Below are 18,361 nucleotides of genomic sequence, written 5' to 3'. Positions count from 1 at the left end.
ACTTTAGAATCCTCACTTGTAATATCATCATAAAGTGTATTATAAACTTTATTTAATGATCATAGAATATGGTTGTTAGTTAGTAGAGGTTAGGTACCTCATTAGGATTGGTAAAGTAAGACCTAGCCTCCCTTGCTTGTGCTTATTCCTATTGATAATTTTTTGTGTTTATTATTAATAAAAAGCCATTAGAACATTGTCTATTGGTATAAATTTGCTTGAAAAAAAAAAGTATCCCTAGACTATGACCGAAATTCCAGAGACACACATTAAATGAACTAAGATCTTATTACCCCCTCAAACTCATTCTTTTGTAATTTTGTACACCATTTTAGCCTACGTGGCCTCCAAACATCTCCCACACTCCTCTACTAAGTGGAGTCATAGAGTGTGCCACGTAAGCCAAAAGGTGTATGTACAAAATTACAAAAAAAAAAAGAGTTCAAGGGAGGTAATAATACCTTAGTTTAGTTAAGGTATGTCTCTCAGATTTCGGTCTCCCGTATTTCTACTATAAATATAGATTCACTCTATAATTTAAAATAATTACATATTGTCTCACTAATTAATGATCGTGTATCAGATTTCAAGTCAGATATATCACTCTTTCAAATTTTAAGTCAGACACGTGTATCAAAATTGCTAGATACAAAGATACATTCTAAAATACAGACACATAAAAAGAGAGCCAACTGAGAAAGTTGGTGTATACCAAATACATACAATCACACTAGATACATATAATATTGATACCAGATACATTCTAAAATACAAATACATAGACAGGGCCCATTTGGATTGACTTAAAAAAAGTAGCTTTTAAGTAAAAAATAAAAAGTCTAACTGAAATGACCTTTAAGTAAAAAAATAAAAAGTAGGGGGAGATCTACTTTTGGTTTTTGACTTATTTTTAAGTCATTTTAAACTTATTTTAAGTCATTCTTGACCTAGTCAAACACTTCCAGAAGTCAAAAACTGACTTAAAAGTAGGTTTGACCAACTTTTAAGCCAATCCAAACACCCTCTAAAAGAGGCGAGCTCTATGCATCTGAAATACCAAATACATATAGAGAAAGATAGCCGGGATAGAAAAGGATATAGAGGCGAATGAGATAAGAGATCAGGTGATCGAGAGAGTTAGTATATCCAGATGCATTTGAATCACACTTGAGTGTTATGTATCTTGAACAAATTGTACTTAATTTGAGTCGTATAAAAAATAAGCCAGATAGATGCATCTAACCAAGTAATTATGGTACAAAAATTTGGAAAACTCAAGTCAAGGCATATAACTAGTAGTGAGATATATATTATTTGCTCATTATTCTAAACGTTTTTGGTACAAATAATCCAAGCCCAAACCATTTTTACCTATTATTTCATAAGGCATCATATATTAGTATAATAATTCCCTTATAACACCTATAAGCAAGTGTTAATTGCAAAATTGTGACTTGCTTCGACTAATACAAACTTATTTGCCGGTAAATTAAGATTAAACTCATCATTAGCTTCTTTACATTATGGCTTTTCGCCTAAAAAGATTAGCTTCCATTCATACACTTTCCTCTGTATCAAGAATGGTTTTTAGCATAACTCAAACAAGAAAGATTGAAAATTTGTCAGCCCCAAGACTCGTATCAGCAATTATTTCTTCCAATTGGTTCTCTATAGGCCAAAGAGCTTCAAATCACAGTTCTACTGAGCAGGGTAAGTTTGTTGGTTATGTTGTTTTCATTTGAGCATTTGTGCAGCTCAGGTGTTTGTGGAAATGCCACAAAGACTTTGTTAGTTGTTTTTTTCAAGTGGGGTTTATTCTTTTTCATGACCAATATGTTTGGTACTGTTACTCTGTCCACTGAGGCTTGGATAGAAGAAAAGTTTTTGTCTTTTTATGTGGGTATGTTGATTTTATTGAAAATGTTTTCTCCTGAAGGAAAGGGGGGAAAGGGTATGGTGACTTATAGGGGAAATGTCGATTTCCTTTGTAGTAATCCTAGCTTTTACTTTATAATAGTTGCTTGGATGGACACTTGGTCATTTTTATTAATCTTTTATAGTCAGAAATATCATAAGAACACTCTCCTAATTTGTTACGGTCCGTTTATTATGATTATTCTATGTTACCTACTTATACACAAAAGCAATTATGGGAAGTGATCGAGAGGTGATATTCAAGATTAGACATTTTCCATGGAGAATGTCTTCCTTCATAGTATTGATTATGGATTGAACAGTGAATATTCATTCATACAGCCGACTTGAAACTGAGGCGTAATAGTTGTTGTTGTTGTTGCAGTGTTGGTTGTGGATAATCTTGTGCATCAATCATATGTTGAATACTGCTTTGTTCTGTTTCCCTTGCGGAATGAAATGAGTTTATGTTCTGAGTGCTCGTTGGTGATTTAACATTTAAAAGTAATTTTGCTGTCAAGATGACATTTTCTTGGTTCCATCAGGTACCACAGTGCACCTTGAATGTGCTTTGAATTCAAGACTTGAGAATGGTGGTGAGGATGATCAACAAGGTTACGGGAGATGGGGCAATGGCGGTGGGACTTTTCACAAGTCGGCCCTCATTGATCCCTCGGCCTTTGTAGAAGTTGGCGCTGTAGTACATTCAGAATGTGCAGTGGGTGCAGATTGTCACATTGGCTCCGGAGCAGTCATTGGACCTACTGTTACAATAGGCCAATCAACGAAAATAGGGTAAAATCTCATCAGGCTTTCTTTCATGATAATTACCTGAGCCTTAAGCCTTTTCTCAATTAGTTTGGATGTTTGAGTTTTGTGTTGGATTCTCCTAAAGAAAGAAATCCAACTGTTTAGAATTGAAAAGGGTGGGTGGGGTGCGGTAGAGGGGAAACAAAACTTAGATATAAATTCTACGAAAAAAGATAGATGATCCATTTACTTTCTCGGCCCTTGGCAGTCTCACATGTACTTATTTTTGCAGCCTGATTTATTTTTTGCACCATTTCTTATGAATGACTTTTGGTCGATGAATTATCCGCAAGTTATCTTCAGCTACAATGTTGCACTGGCTAATTGCATAGTTGGTGACTTTTGCGCTATCCACAGTGGGGTCTGCATTGGTCAAGATGGTAAGGCTGAATCTAATGTGAAATTATCTGTTTCAGTTCATTAAAAAGAAAAGGCATAATACATAAATATGCCCTTTAACTTGGCCTCAGCTAGTATCTATGCCCTCCAACTTTGGATGTGCACAAATAGACACTTAAACTTGTATAAAATTAATAAGTAGACACACTGTCCTACATGGCATAATACATATAGGATGCCACATAGGACACAAATTGGCCATGTAGGATGCATGTGTCTACTTGTTCAATTTTATACAAGTTTAAGTGTCTATTTGTGCACATCCAAAGTTGGAGGGCATAGATACTAGATGAAGTCAAGTTAAAGGGCACAATTATCTATTATGCCAAAAGAAAACCAAGACTATTCTCTTTCTGGTACATGTGTCAGGTTACCTGTCGCTGACATACTTTTGTTTTACATATTACTTCTAGTGTCAGGATTTAAATAAAAAGTTCTCTTCTTGTAACAGGTTTTGGATTTTATGTAGATGAGCAAGGAAATATGGTGAAAAAGCCTCAAGTTAGTCAAATACTATTAATCTAAGAGATATAACTGCTACCTGTGATCCTTGTAATCATATGTTTTACATGCACATGTGCTTTATTAGAATTTTAATGAAAATAATTTTAATATTCTTTATTTTTATGTTGATTGGTGTTATATTTTAGAAAGATATTTCACACATGTAGTGTCAACTTTTGTGCTCGATTTCAACCTCATTGTTATCTTAGCCCATGTCCTCGAGTTTGGTCCATGATCGTTTGTGCTAATAGCTCATTGTTTGCACTAAATCTCAGTAAGTACTTGAGCCTAACTTTGTTGTTCGACCTATGCTCAAGGTTGACTTTTCTCTCAATGAAATCAGGCCCGACTGAGCTTGAGCTAACAGTAGTTGGTCCGAACCTAGATCTGTCTCTCGTTGTTTGAAGCCAGACCAACTACCTATAAAAGTTAATTCTCTTTTAAAAGAAGTTGATAGCAGATTAACTATATAAGCTTATACTGAATGTTTTTTCATATACTTGAGGTATTATGAGCTACAGCCTTTTATAGTCTTTCAAGCCTATTTATCTTTTTTTATTACTTTCATCTGCAGACCCTGAAGGCGAGAATAGAAAACCATGTAGAAATAGGTGCAAATACATGTATCGATAGGGGCAGGTGAGATCAATGCTGTTTTTGAATTCTTTATTGCTAATGTTTCTGAGCTTAATCATATGCCACTTCATTCGGAGGCCATGCAGTTGGAGGGATACAGTGGTTGGAGAACATACAAAGATAGATAATTTAGTTCAGGTACTTTCCTACTTCTGAAGTTTTGACGAAATGCTCGGTTTCGAGACGGTTCTTATGATTCACAATACAGATTGGTCACAATGTAGTGATTGGGAGAAGCTGCCTCATTTGTGGACAAGTCGGGATTGCGGGATCAGTGACGTATGTTTCCTTTTTAACCCTGCTTTGATAAAAAATGGAAGTAAACATCTTTTTTGGATTTGATCAGCAATTTATTTAACTTTCTAGTTCAGTGAACTTTTAACTTTCAGGAATATACATTTGTTCTTATTTTAGATTAATCTAAACATCCGTCCTTCTGTTTTCTTAGTATAGGTGACTATGTAACTTTAGGAGGAAGAGTTGGGATCCGTGATCATGTAAACATTGCCTCGAAGGTATAATTTTCTATTTAACTAATGATCTGTTCCTTGACTAGCACCATTTAGTGTCATTCTATGTGGAATGATTACTCCATAACATACATGTAATTATGTTTAATAGATTTTTTATATTATATTGCGTGGGGAAATGGAAATGCTAGAACACTTTACCCCAAGCAAGAAGAGATCATATGTTACCACTTACCACTATATGCATCACAAGTTCTATTTGGCAATGCTTTACCTTGACATTATCATGTTAATTCATTGCCTAGTATTGATCTTAATGGACAAAGTTGAGAAGCCAGAAATGTCACGAATGAGTTGATTGTCACAATTAAAAGAAAGTTGCATTTTTGTGTACATGTTCTCTTGCCTCAAGTTCGTCCTCCTTTTCCGTATGTGTCTTGAGCTAACGGATATTGTAGGATAAAAGACAAGAAATTGGAGTAAACCACATGTGTAACATTCTGTAGTCATAGAACTTATTTTAGTTTGTTGGATGATGATACTATTATCCTCTTACCTTCTTCTAGCCTAAATCAGAATCAGAATGTTATTACGCTTTTTCAAAAAAGAACTAGAATGTTATTGTACATTCTATGATGGTTATGGGATTCCTGTCGCATGTTGTCTGTTCATGAAGTCAGTATATCTCTTTATTTCTACTGCCAATGGCAGTATATCTGTCCTAGTTTATGTGCCTCTCACTCGGGATAAAGGATACTTTTCGATAGGTTTGAGATATAGGAATTTTGAGTAAAAAGACTAGACATTAAGGAATTAAAAGCAGGCTCCATATACCTCTTGAAGTACTAACATTAGAAAATAATTAATCTGTGAGGGAAAGGTTCCGTCAAAGATAGCAGATACCATTTTGGGAGAAACCAAAAAGTAGAAACAAGGAAATTTCTTTGTAGTGATGGGAGGATTCTATTTTATTAAAAGGATATTACTTTATTTTATTGTAAAATCTTTTCCAAGACACTGAGGGATGCTGTGAACCATAAAGTAGTTCAACTTGGTTAATTTATCATGAATCTAGATACTAAATTTCTCACTGCATTCTACCTACTTTTTCTGTTGATTATGAACATTCTATGCGGCTTTTCTGAAGATATTATGTATAGTATGTATACATAATTAACGATGAAACTATATAATAGTGTTTTGATGCTACAGGTTAGGTTAGCAGCTAATAGCTGCGTCACCAAGGATATTAGTGTGCCCGGAGATTATGGTGGCTTTCCTGCTGTAAGGACTCTACCGTTGTTCATGGTGTCATCTAGTCTCTTCTGAAAAAATTCTGAACTTGTTTTTTCTTTATGATAGTTTGATAATTGCTGTGGCTAACTGCAGATTCCTATACGTGATTGGCGAAGACAAATTGCTAAACATCGTCAAATCTTGAAGTAAGAATTCTGCTTGAATGCCAATCCTATACAGAAATCCATGATTTGAACATTTATTTGACTATGCATGTCATTTGATGTTCACCCTCCACCTGGTGGGACCATCTGAGGACCTATTGATTCCATAGCACTTGCATTCTTTTGATCATATTTATTGCTGAGCAACGTTATCTTGGACATAGACTAGAAAATGAATTTGTACCTGAACATGTTGTTCCTCTTGCCTTTATGACATTACATGCTCCTTGAAAGCAAAGAACTTATGTTTAGATCGAGAGGTAATTTCATATCTTTAAATTAGTCTTAATGCTGCACGCCCGATGTTAATTAACTGGGCTATTTAGAATCTGTCAATAGCTTCTGTCATATTCTCAATGTCAGTTAACGATTATTGAGTACCTCCCTGAGATTATCAAAGAACAGAACTAGCAAATCGAAACACACTTTGAGCTTCTATTTAAGGCCTTGTTGCATGTAAAAACAGAATACCTTTTTGTGTTCCTTTGTTGTTGTCTACTCTGCTATTTATCATCTCTTTGTTGGTTGGTTCAACAGAATTTCTTTAGTTCAGAAATAATGCACTTCAATTTTGTAGTCGAATACAAGCCTAAAAATGAAAAATCAACAAGAATAGGACAACAAGGGTCTATCGGAAACAACCACTCTACCTTCTATGGTCTATTAGAATCAGTAAGGTGTGCATACACATTACCCTAATTAGACCCACTTGTGGGATTACACTAGGTATGTTATTGTTGTGATAAGAATAGGACAACAAATGGAAAATATCATAAATAAATGTTCCCCTTCCTAATTCATCAATAGAAATAAAAAGAACACCTCTTGTCTATATAAATAGGCAACAGCTTGCCATCTTGTCCTAGTCCAGCGGGACAATTAGCATGAAACCTATGGTGTTTACTGCTCCACGACGAAATCTTAAATCTTATAGTCGAAACTAATTCAACACGAAAAATTACTGCCCCCCTCGACCGATCATGCAGCATTTGCTTCCACTGTGACTCTGTCAATGTCAATGATGACCCACTAAGCGTACTAGCAAACAGGGTGCTATTCTTAGGCTGTTGATAGAGTGTTGTCGACACTTGGTACCCTCCAACGCTCTTTTCTCGATAATACACCGTCACTTGACTTGCATCATAGTAGATTCCAATACCTTGATTTGAATTCCTTGCTGTAACTCTGAAGCTTATGTGTGCATTTTCAGGTCCACCACCACCATCTCCGTGGCCTAAAGCAGGAATAGAGAAGTCATTGAGGAAAATATGTGGACGATGGGGACGAAGACTTAGCCATAAAATGAATGTGATGAGTCCAACAATTGCAAGAAGGCCTAAGAATATAGAACATATGAGCTTTGACACTCTTGTGGTTAAACTTTCTTTAACCCAGTGGGCATAGTAGCTAGCACTATGGTGTCGACTTACAGGGCGATCTTGATCGCGACGATTAACTGGTAATTCTGGCCTAGAATGCTGCATTTTTTTGTTTGTTTTTTCAAGTGAATGGAATTGTGGTTGATCATGAACAGTTTTTAGAGTACATTATTATATAATGCAAATCTTTGGATGTCATAGTATTGTTGAGAACTTTTTAGGAAAGAAAAGAACAAAAGAAGAACTGGTTATGTGATCTTCGTATATAATTAAATATACTTTCTTGAGAAGTAGTGTTATTGGATTCTTGAAGTTAGGGGCAAGTATACTTTGTTCTGTACACATGTTTATTCCTTCTCATAGAGAGTATTCTTGTTGAATATGACCAGAGGGGTTGCTCGGGTGATAAAACATATTTTTACCTATAACTTTAAGGTCGTGGGTTCGAGTAAGGGAGCAAACAGGTGGAAACTCCTAAGGAGGGGTTAAGAAAAAAACTTGTCGAATATATATAATTTTTCTTTTTCTCTTTGTTTAAGTTTTTGATTAAATAAGTTAAAATCCTACTAAACTATTAACTTTTTGTGAGTTTCATACCTAAACATGCTCTCTTTTTTGCTTTCTTGCTCTCTCTTTCTCCTTTTTCATATTAAAAAAATTCACTTACCTAACTCACACATCTTGATCTCCCTAACTTAATTTTAATTCCTCATAACTCCATACCTTTCATTTTCCCCAAATATATAACGTGTACAGCACCATTTCATCATAATTCTAAAAATGGGGTTTGAAGTGAGTAGAGTGTACGTAAATCTTACTCCTACCATATAAAGATGGAGAGATTTTCGTTAGTTCATTAGCTCAAGTAAAGCATCTCAAAAATTTAATGTGTAAGTTTATGTTTGGATCAGTTATGTTGAGATTAATCATCTTTGTATTATTTTTTATTGGCTGCTTGATTTGTTGTATTAAAAAATAATATGCATTGCATAATTTCTTAGAAGAAATTGTTTATTTACAAAAATACCCTCCACCTTATTTAGTAGAAAAAAAAGTTTGAGATTTCAGGGGTACTTTTGTCATTTAAAAAAAATTGTGGGCCAAAGTATCTTTATCTATCACCTTTGCCTCGTCTGGCATTAGTTACATAAGAATTAAATTATTTGATTAAAGTTGTCTAGTAGCTAATTCGCTTGACATAAGTTTAGAGAATTTTTTCTTGCTCGACACAAATTCTGAAGGAATGAAGTTATGTCTTTTATGACATAACTGTGGGTTCTGAAACTAAAGTTTTGCCTCTATCAACATAAGTGATGTAGGAACTAAGTTATGTCTTTTACCACATAACTTGTGACTTTTGAACTGAACTTTTGCCTCTACCGTCATAAACTTTGTAGGAATTAATTAAGTGACATAACTTGTGTTATATTATGATATGGAAATATAAATTTATTTTGATCGAAAATTGTTTGTTATTTTGGTGTCCCGAATATTTTCTCCCACTTAATGTTTTACTTAATGTGCTTGAAGTACAAAAATGAAAGACCGTCAAATTTGAGGGCAAAAATTAAATACTACTCTAAAATTTATTTTTAATCATGTTAAAACATGGAAGAAGTTCCAAAACAAGAGCAATCAATCCCAAAACACTTACAATTACAACATATGACCATTTCCATCTATGACTTGATTCTTCCTTCTCAATTCCTTGAAATATATTTACAATTGTTAGAATTAACAAAGCATAACCTAAAATATTATGGTATATCACCCAATATTTCCTGTATACATTTTCTTCATCTGGCTGCAAACATATCGCCAAAACCTAAAAATGATTGATCACACAAATGATATTAGTTACGGATAAATTTTATAGCTAATTAAACAACAACAACAACAACAACAACCATCACTAGTTCTATTTAGAGATGGATGAGTAATCGATTATAAAAAAAAATTGTTAGCTACGAGCTATTTCGCGACAAATTAGCAACAAAGTCGTAGCTAATCCCAATTTCTTTGTTCTTATTGGTAGTGACTAGTGAAGTCTTGCAACCTCACAAATGTCATGGTGTGTTTCAAATTTTAAAGTTTTTCTTTATTTCTTAAACTTATTATCATGTCAAACTAAGTATATGTATATAGATTAATTCTTCAACTGTTTTATTAAGTTGAATATGTCTATATACAAATGATATACAAATGTTTAATAGAACACTCCAACAAATAAAGGATTTAGCGACAACAATATAATTATCGCTATATTATATTCAACAACAATAATAAATATGGATATCTATAACCAACACTCTATATAAATGTCACTAAAGACTTTAGCGACTCTAGATGCAATAACATTAATTCAATTACAATTAAATATTTATGCAACAATAAATGTTTTGTTTTTTATTGTAGTAGAAGTAGAGGTTGTGCAATATATAAACAATAATATAAATGTACATATCTTAAATTCAAAGTACATACATATGTATATTCGTAACAAGAAAAACATAAAATATACATGCGTATATATTAAGTGGTACATGATGAACTAGCGCGCAAGCTAAATTTATATTCTGAATTCGTCTCTAAAAATTAAATCAAATCAAAGAGTACTATTTGTATCTTACTTGGATAGTAGTGAAAGTGAAGATTATGGTGCCAATAATTCCATGAGTACTCATCATAGCGTGTTGATCTTTGGGTGAATTTTTCATCATTGACATGCCAAGACCCCATCCAATTGTGCCCAAAACAAATCCTGCTACTTTTGAAAGTACATGAAGTGAATACCATTCCTCACATTTTAATGGATGTCTTTTGTAATATCTTGCAATTATTACACCTATAGGTAAGAGGATTCCCCATCCAAAAATGTTTACAACCCCATGTACCTATCATAAGATGTAAGAAATGAGGTTATTTATGACATAGGGTATGTTTGGTACGACGAAAAATATTTTTCTGGAAAATAAGATTTTTTTTTTTGTGTTTGACGTATATAAGAAGAAAATATTGTTCCAGAGATATTTGTGTATAATCTAGGTAAACACTATACGAGAACTTGAGTTGTGGGGGGTCAAGGGTGGATCTAGCCAACTTATAGCTATGTGTTCACGTGAACCCAATAGTTTTTGCTCAACCTTTTGTTTTCTTATTAAGAAATCAACTTAATACATTAACTCAAGGTCGTTATTGAAACGCATAAACTTCAAATCCTAGATTCACTTATGATACGCGCTATTGGGGGTGGTATGGAGGTGGAATGTGTTAGGGTGGAGAAGAGACAATCAGTGAGAGGTGTCACTTACGTAGAAACATGCAATTGGTTTAGCGGTAACATCATAAAGATTGAACTCCGACTCTCTAAAATTAAAATCTTGAATCCGCCTCTGCAGAATTTAAAAAAAAAAAAGGTTCGAGAAACGAGGTTCTTACAACTCGAAGTCGAGGATGATGATGTTCATGTGTAGGTCTAAAATACCATGACTTGAAATATGTATTCACTTGTGTATCATTTGATCTATCAAGAGAATTGTGATGATGTTTGTGGTGGCCACCATGGGAATAAAGATTTTCATGAACAAAAATAGCCTTCCTTTTGATCAAATTGGAATTAGAGTGAGCATATGTTAAGTCTAAGAAAAAAATCATAGTACAAAGAATTATGAAACTCATGCTAATAATAATTATAATATTGTGTATATGGAATATATTGGATGTACACAGAAAGTTAAAGTCCAAGACATGAAAAACAACAACTTGTATTTATAACTTCCAGAAATCTAACTTTTTGTATATTCGTACTTTATTTTACTCTAATAATTTTCGTTAAATAACAATAATAATGTATTCAATGAAATTTACTAAGTGGGGTTTGATAAAGGTAGAGCTTATGCAAGCCTTATCACTATTTCGTGAAGGTAGAGAGATTGTTTTCGAAAGACCCTCGGCACAAGTGCATCAAACTCAAGTAGAAGAAGAAAACAATGAATAAAGCATATTAACAGTTAATAAGAAAAACATTGGAAGGTCTACAAGAAAGAAACAATAATGACAATAAAATAGTGTGATAATCGAAGAAACACAATTTTCATTAAATAATGCATGTCAAAATTGCGGAAATTGGTATTCCAATTTATGTGATATTGTATGAATAGGAGTTGATTTTGGTTTTTTTTTTAAAAAACTTGTGGCTTAAAATAAGTTATAAATGTTTGTATAACAATAAATCATCTGATTAAAAATAAATTAAGAAGTATAAATTTTATTTTTTGAAATAATTATGTCTTCCTTTTTATATAAATTTACATAAAAAGGAAAGTCTATCTCCATTAGTAATAAAAATATATATATATATATATATCTTACGCTCTCTAAACCTCAATTGTGGATCGTTAAAAAAAGAAAAGTGTGTCACGTAGAGGCGACAATATATGTTTAGCGCCGAACTATACTTTTTTTTTTGGTCGGAATATATTCTTTACTTATGACAGTAGCGTCAAATCTGTCAAAAACTTTATACTATGATTTTATTCTAAGCTTCAGCATCTTTCTGTCATTTTCTACACCACTTTTGAAGTTCCATGGACTAAAGTCATTGTTTAATTTAGACCCAATATATAAATAGACAGTTAAATTTAATTTTAGCTAATACGTAAGTATTTGAATTTTGAAAATGTATATTTAGATATTTTAATTAGATTGATAATATTTTAAACAATTCAATTTGTTTTTACGAGGAATTTTAAAAATGTATATTTAGATATTTTAATTTGATTGATAATATTTTAAACAATTCAATTTGTTTTTACTATGTCTCGTAGAGGTGTTTAAATGATCATTTTGTAAGTTAGAGTGTTCAATTGATATGATGAGTTGAGGATAAGTCAATATTAGATTGTTTATTTATCAGCTAAGACCAAATTTGAATGACATAATACATAAAGCGTCATTTAACTTGACTTCAGTTGACATCTATACCCTCTGACTTAAAATGTGCATAAGTAGACATTTAAATTTGTATTCCCTTTGTCCAACAATACTTGTACACTATTGACTTTGCACACTTTAATATAAATAGAAGAGTAATTTTACTATATTACCATTTTTTTGGAACCCCAGGATAACCCGCAGCCGCTACAACCTCTACCCACTTCGGACTCCTTATTCCATTTTCGGACCGTTTTGAGGCGTTGGCTAAGATCCTTCGGGTGAGCACTCTGTGGTGACCATTTTGTGCGCACTAGATAAACTCTCCACTATGTAATAGCCTGCAAACCACACAGGGAATGTAAAAACACTAGGTATGCCCTATGCAACAGGCTCGACTCAGAAGGCATTGAGGGGGGATCGATCCCGGATCATCTGTGTGGATAACCACCCTCCAAACCAACTATATTACCCTTTGAATATAATAAATACAATGTCTTCATGAAAAATGTAATAAAGATATGAATATAATTAATGATAAGGGTAAATTAGAAAATAAGTGTAAAATTATCCATTGATTTCATAAATTGGACAAATATTGTTGGTCATCCCAAAATAGTATAGCGAACAACTATTCTTGGACATAGAGAGTTAAAATTGAACAAATAAACACTTTCTTAGCAAAAACTTTCTGAATTTTTATAGTAATTCAGTTAATTGGTTATTAATTGAACATCTGCCTAAATTTTGGCAACAAGATTTGAAATTTTCATGATTAAACACTGATTTTGAAATAAAGGGAAAACTAATTATTCTGAAAACTAAAAAAGAAAAATTCTCAGGGCCATTAAAATTGAAGTTGTTTGGTCATTATTATGTTGATGAAATTTATACATTAGTTGTAAATCGATTGTTCCAATAGGTTATATTCCCATTAATTAGTTAGCTTCAAATGCAATTTTTCTCCCTAATAGTGACTTGTTTCTTCATCTACCATTATTTTTTTTTAAAATTCTCTTAATAACACGTTCTTACTGTCATAAAAATGTCATGGTTGCATCTTTGAGAGCTCAAGTTGTAACTTAGGAGTACTTTAGGTATATAAATGTGAAGTTTGTTTTTCCCCTTAATTTTGTATTTAGTCAAAGAGTGATACCTCGTATAAAATAAAACAAAATAAGTAGATGATAGACTTTTTGGCATAATACATAAATATGTTTTTTAACTTGACTTCAACTGACATATATGTCCTCCAACTTTGGGTGTGCACAAGTAGGCACTTAAACTTGTATTAAATTGAACAAGTAAAAACATGTGTCCTACGTAGCATAATACACGTTGGATGCCATGTAGGACATAAATTTTTCATGTAGGACGAATGTATCTATTTGTTCAAATTTATACAAATTTAAGTGTCTACTTGTGCACATCTAAATTTAAAGGTCATAATTGTTGGCTGAAGCCAAGTTAAGAGTTCTGTTTATATATTATAGATGATATATAGGGCGAAGAGATAAGACTTAATTAGAACAAATGATATTGTGTTAAAGCACCTAATTTAGGTTAATTATTTGAATTTACGTCTAATTAATTAGTTGTGAATATAGACCACTCCACTTGCAAAACAAAAGTCAAAACTCCTCCAAGTTAAATTCAACTTAATTAATTTCTCCCTATATATACTCTTTAATTTCTTCCTTCTAAAGTATCCACCCTTTCATCTCTCTCATTTCATAATTTTCTCATCCTTTCACAAATAGCCATAAAATCATGAAATTCCTTTTAATTTTAGCCATAATTATGGCATTAGCCATACCAATTACAACATCATTTTCATTCAATGAACCTCATTACAATAATCCAACATTACCTCTTCCAAGAATTGGTCATTTTCAACCACAAATACCATCTTATGATGATGATCACAAGTTAAAAATCAAAGATATGTTTACACAAATGACATGCAATAAGAACCCTATGATATGTTGGGCCAAGGATAGCCCAGGCCCATTTTGTTGCAACAAAACGTGTGTAAATGTGTTGATGAACAAACAAAATTGTGGATTTTGTGGGAATAAATGTAAGTATAATGAAACTTGTTGTAAAGGACAATGTGTCAATACTTTGTTTAATAAGAGACATTGTGGGGGTTGCAACAACAAGTGTCAAGAAGGAAGTTCTTGTGCCTATGGAATGTGTAGCTATGCTAATTAATATCATCGAGGGTTGTAGTGGGATGGACAGTATCCCTCGAGCCCTGTGAATGAGAAAAAATCCTGATAGATAATGATTCTTCCTTTAACGTGTCTTACGTGACGTGAATCCTAGTTAGTTGGGCCACATGCAAGTACTGGACACCGAATAATATTTTTTAAAAGATACAAAAAACAATAATACTTTGATTCATTAGTATTCCACTCGAAAGATTAATTAATTTATTGATTGTGTAATAAGTTAAAGTAGTCTGTTGTTGATTTTCTCATTCTATTAATAAAATTATTGCTCTTTACAGTACCTATAGCACTAGCTTAAAAATCTTTTAGATATTTCTCCATTATTTGTTCTAATGTTATTGACTTTCTTTTAATTCAAATAAAAATGACTTTCTATTTTTTAATCCATAAAAATAAAAGATCGAGTGAAGAATCATGTTGACCCTAAGAAGGTATTAGACATTTTATATTTCCTATTGATTTATGTGATCCATTTGATTCATTACATTTTTATTTAATCATATCTCAATATTTCTATTTATGTTTTTATTTCTTTTTCATGAGTTGATCACATTAAAATTATCTTTGATAATATGTTGTGGTGAGACTCAAATTCAATTGAAGTATTTAATTAGTCCGATACTATATTTAAATGTGTGATCATTTAATCTTAAAATGTAAGTTATTATGGAAAAAAGCACGTTTATGTGATAGTATTTTCATAGTAGTTCGTTCGAAAAAGATTGACACACTTCTATATTAGTAACAGGAGTCCTCAAAGCATTAGAAATTATCACATTAGGAATATTAGCACTAGACATAATCATAATAATTATAACAACAAAACAAGCCCGGTGTAATCCCACAAATAAGATCTGAAGATCGAGGAAAGTGTGTACGCATGCCTTACTCCTACCTTAAAATGTGGAAAGCTTGTCTCCGATAGACCCTCAACTACTTTGAAATATAGAAATATATATAGATATAATTAAGTGCTTTTAGTGAAGTTTAAATATCTATCATGATCACTCAAGAGCATGTCAAGATTGAGTGCTGTGGAGACTGTCAAGCCAACAAAAACAAGAACAGAGAGGGCAGATAGAAGCAACATTAGCCCATTAGCAACATGACCTTCCACTTGATGTGCATATTGTGCAGAAGCTAAGGCAAGGAATGTTAGGGGAAATGAGTAAGCCCACCATGCAACATTGAACTTTCTCATTGATTTCTTGAATAGAGTTGGCCTACAAATCTAATTAAATCATGACAAAAACAAGAAAGTTATTAGATAGATGTCTATGGTAAGTGTGACATATTATTATATATAGGGTGTACGTAGAATTTTTCATAAGCGATGTCAATATATATGCGTTTCTATAACGAACTTAAGTTAGTGCATATATTGAGTTCACAATTAAATATTTATAGATATTTAATGGAGAAAAAAATTACTGAGTTCATGTAAACCCACATGTTATATTGTGGATCTGCGCCTCTAATCACATATAGATGTCTATGGTTTATATATGTGACCCTATATTCCAAAAATAATTATTGGTTTCTAAACTTGGAAATAATTTAACATAAACTTCTCATTTGATTCTTAATGAGAAGCGTTTATACCCACATAAAAGTTATGACATGCATATTTAACACCGTAACTTTCAACAATTTTATAGCCACGTGAATACTATGACATGTTTAATACTATTAGTTTCAAAAATCTTTTTTTTCTTAAACTCTATCTAGTCAAATAGGTTCATAACCCTGAGGGGTAGCTCAGCTGGTAAAGGCCTGGGACAAAGTCCTTCAGGTCGCCGGTTCGAGCCCCAGCAGGGCCACTGGAGGCATTACAAACCGGCCGCGTCTCCAGGGCCCCGTGGAACTAACCGTGGTGGACCCGCCTTGAAACAGCGGGACCCGGTGGGTACAGCTAGTCGGGTTCGCAAAGCGACGCCCGGAAACCACGGAAAAAAAAAAAAATAAAAAAATAGTCAAATAGGTTCACACAAATTAAAACAGTTGGAGTATTAAGTATTATGTAAAGAGAATATACAGTGGGATCAAGACTACTAGATATGGGCCTTAAGGTCATTTGATAGATTATATGAGTATAATACTGAATAGTGTGTATAAGTAAAGTTGGATTAAAATTAATTATGCTGAGATTATTTCTTGTCCACTATTTGGTTAAGTGTATTACAAACAGTTCTACCATTAAACCATCTATTAGTCATACATCATATATATATACACAGTGTGAAAATCCTACCAAACAATTAATGCATATATTAGATTCTCTAATACATCCTACCAAACGACCCTGAGAGTAGTATAATGCATATATATAGTATATTTAATTGAAGGTAGTAAAGAAAAAAGACTTACCAAAGATGTGAAGAGAAATAGTGAAAGAAAAAAGAGCATCCTGCATGGCATATCAAAATCCCCAGAAATAGAAGCCCATGCTAAGCTAGCCATGCTAGGTGCAGCCACAAACAAGAAAAATGAAGGTCTAAGCATGGCAGGAAGACGATTACTACCCGATAATCGTTGATAAAGTGTTATAAACACAACTAAATAGTGTGTTAATCCAAGTGTAAATATGCAAATTGCACTCTCTTTCCATTCCATTTTACTAGCTATCCAAGAACCAACCAAATTTCCCAAAACAGAAAGTTGGCTTGTTGGATTTGCAACCATTGACAAAAACCTCTTTTCAGTAGTGAACCATTGTCCATAAATTTTCACATCAAGAATCATCACAGGTACGACGAATATCCACCATAGAAATTGACAAGAATCAAGATTTGGGATTGTGAATGGTACTGATTGAAGCAATAAAAGCCATGAAATCCATGGTGCAAAGAGGTAATTAACACCAATAGGATGCAAAAACTCAGACTTCACTAACTTGAAGTGAAAAATGCACCTTAAGATGTAAAGAAAAGAGAGTAACATAAGTGTACAAAGTGATATCCACCATAGTAAGAGGAAAGTAGTTGAAGGGAGTGAATGAAATTTGTGTTGAAGTGTTTGTGATTTGTCCAAATGTTGAGTTAGTACTTTCCATAACAAAGTTTGACCACCTAGAGAAAGGCTAATTCTAAAATAGCCTGCATGAAGTTTAGTCAATAGGGAAATATTAGAAGAAATTGATTTCTTGGTAACATGATCTTTAGTAGAGTCATGAATAATATTTTCATCATCATCACTTATTGTGACTTTGATTGTTGATTCAAAAACTTGTTCCCCCATTGAAAAAGTGTTATGTAAAATACCAAATTGACTATTGTAGGAGAATATGGTCTACATTTGTAATGCTTATTTAGGGCTATATATAAGAGCCAGGTTATTGTAAGGGGTTCATCCAGTGGTGAAGTGAAAAGTGTTCAAAATTTAATATATATGTATGAAAAATAATTTTTGACCTATAGTATAATTTTTTGAAAAAGGGTGTTTAACTGTCCACTCTGCATTACATGTGGCTATGTCGTTACCTTCTTTGATTCGTCAAAAAATTACATTATATATATAAGGTCAAAATTATAATTTTTATGTATATAGAGTAGATATTGAATTCCTTTTATTTCTTGTGTATTTATCTTTTTATATATTTTAAATCCCCTTAATAAAAATTCTAA

General features: G+C 32.8%; 3 protein-coding genes and 1 pseudogene across 3 annotated transcripts; 1 reads left to right on the top strand and 3 right to left on the bottom strand.

Annotated features, from left to right (window-relative positions):
- The first annotated feature begins 1,523 nt into the window (after positions 1-1,523).
- Positions 1,524-7,629, top strand: LOC125830267 (probable UDP-3-O-acylglucosamine N-acyltransferase 2, mitochondrial). Its single transcript, XM_049509482.1, has 11 exons — positions 1,524-1,710; positions 2,460-2,709; positions 3,028-3,104; positions 3,575-3,624; positions 4,202-4,266; positions 4,350-4,401; positions 4,472-4,542; positions 4,712-4,778; positions 5,946-6,017; positions 6,123-6,175; positions 7,404-7,629. The coding sequence occupies exons 1-11, from the start codon at positions 1,524-1,526 to the stop codon at positions 7,429-7,431; spliced, it is 972 nt and encodes a 323-aa protein (XP_049365439.1). The 3' UTR covers positions 7,432-7,629.
- LOC125830272 (NDR1/HIN1-like protein 26) lies at positions 6,923-7,884 on the bottom strand. The gene has a single exon (XM_049509487.1). The coding sequence runs from the start codon at positions 7,675-7,677 to the stop codon at positions 6,994-6,996; it is 684 nt and encodes a 227-aa protein (XP_049365444.1). The 5' UTR covers positions 7,678-7,884; the 3' UTR covers positions 6,923-6,993.
- A 1,267-nt stretch (positions 7,885-9,151) lies between these two features.
- Positions 9,152-11,321, bottom strand: LOC125830179 (cytochrome b561 and DOMON domain-containing protein At5g35735-like; annotated as a pseudogene).
- Positions 11,322-15,705: 4,384 nt separating this feature from the next.
- LOC125830262 (S-type anion channel SLAH1-like) lies at positions 15,706-17,975 on the bottom strand. The gene is made up of 2 exons (XM_049509476.1): positions 17,106-17,975; positions 15,706-15,969 (listed from the first exon to the last, which is right to left on the bottom strand). The coding sequence occupies exons 1-2, from the start codon at positions 17,973-17,975 to the stop codon at positions 15,706-15,708; spliced, it is 1,134 nt and encodes a 377-aa protein (XP_049365433.1).
- Between the last annotated feature and the right edge of the window lie 386 nt (positions 17,976-18,361).

This window comes from Solanum verrucosum, unplaced genomic scaffold (assembly GCF_900185275.1).
Source record: "Solanum verrucosum unplaced genomic scaffold, falcon-dt-bn FXZP01000072.1, whole genome shotgun sequence".
Taxonomy (NCBI): domain Eukaryota; kingdom Viridiplantae; phylum Streptophyta; class Magnoliopsida; order Solanales; family Solanaceae; genus Solanum; species Solanum verrucosum.
This window is presented reverse-complemented; position numbering and strand designations above follow the sequence as displayed.

What these genes read in the sequence shown, in the direction of transcription:
- LOC125830267 (XM_049509482.1), top strand. Translation starts at nt 1,524, where the DNA reads ATGGCTTTTCGCCTAAAAAGATTAGCTTCCATTCATACACTTTCCTCT. An exon ending in ATATGGTGAAAAAGCCTCAA is followed by an intron (nt 3,625 to 4,201) that starts GTTAGTCAAATA and finishes TTTCATCTGCAG; the next exon opens with ACCCTGAAGGCGAGAATAGA. An exon ending in AGATAGATAATTTAGTTCAG is followed by an intron (nt 4,402 to 4,471) that starts GTACTTTCCTAC and finishes TTCACAATACAG; the next exon opens with ATTGGTCACAATGTAGTGAT.
- LOC125830272 (XM_049509487.1), bottom strand. Translation starts at nt 7,677, where the DNA reads ATGCAGCATTCTAGGCCAGAATTACCAGTTAATCGTCGCGATCAAGAT.
- LOC125830262 (XM_049509476.1), bottom strand. Translation starts at nt 17,975, where the DNA reads ATGGGGGAACAAGTTTTTGAATCAACAATCAAAGTCACAATAAGTGAT. An exon ending in TATTTCTCTTCACATCTTTG is followed by an intron (nt 15,970 to 17,105) that starts GTAAGTCTTTTT and finishes TGATTTAATTAG; the next exon opens with ATTTGTAGGCCAACTCTATT.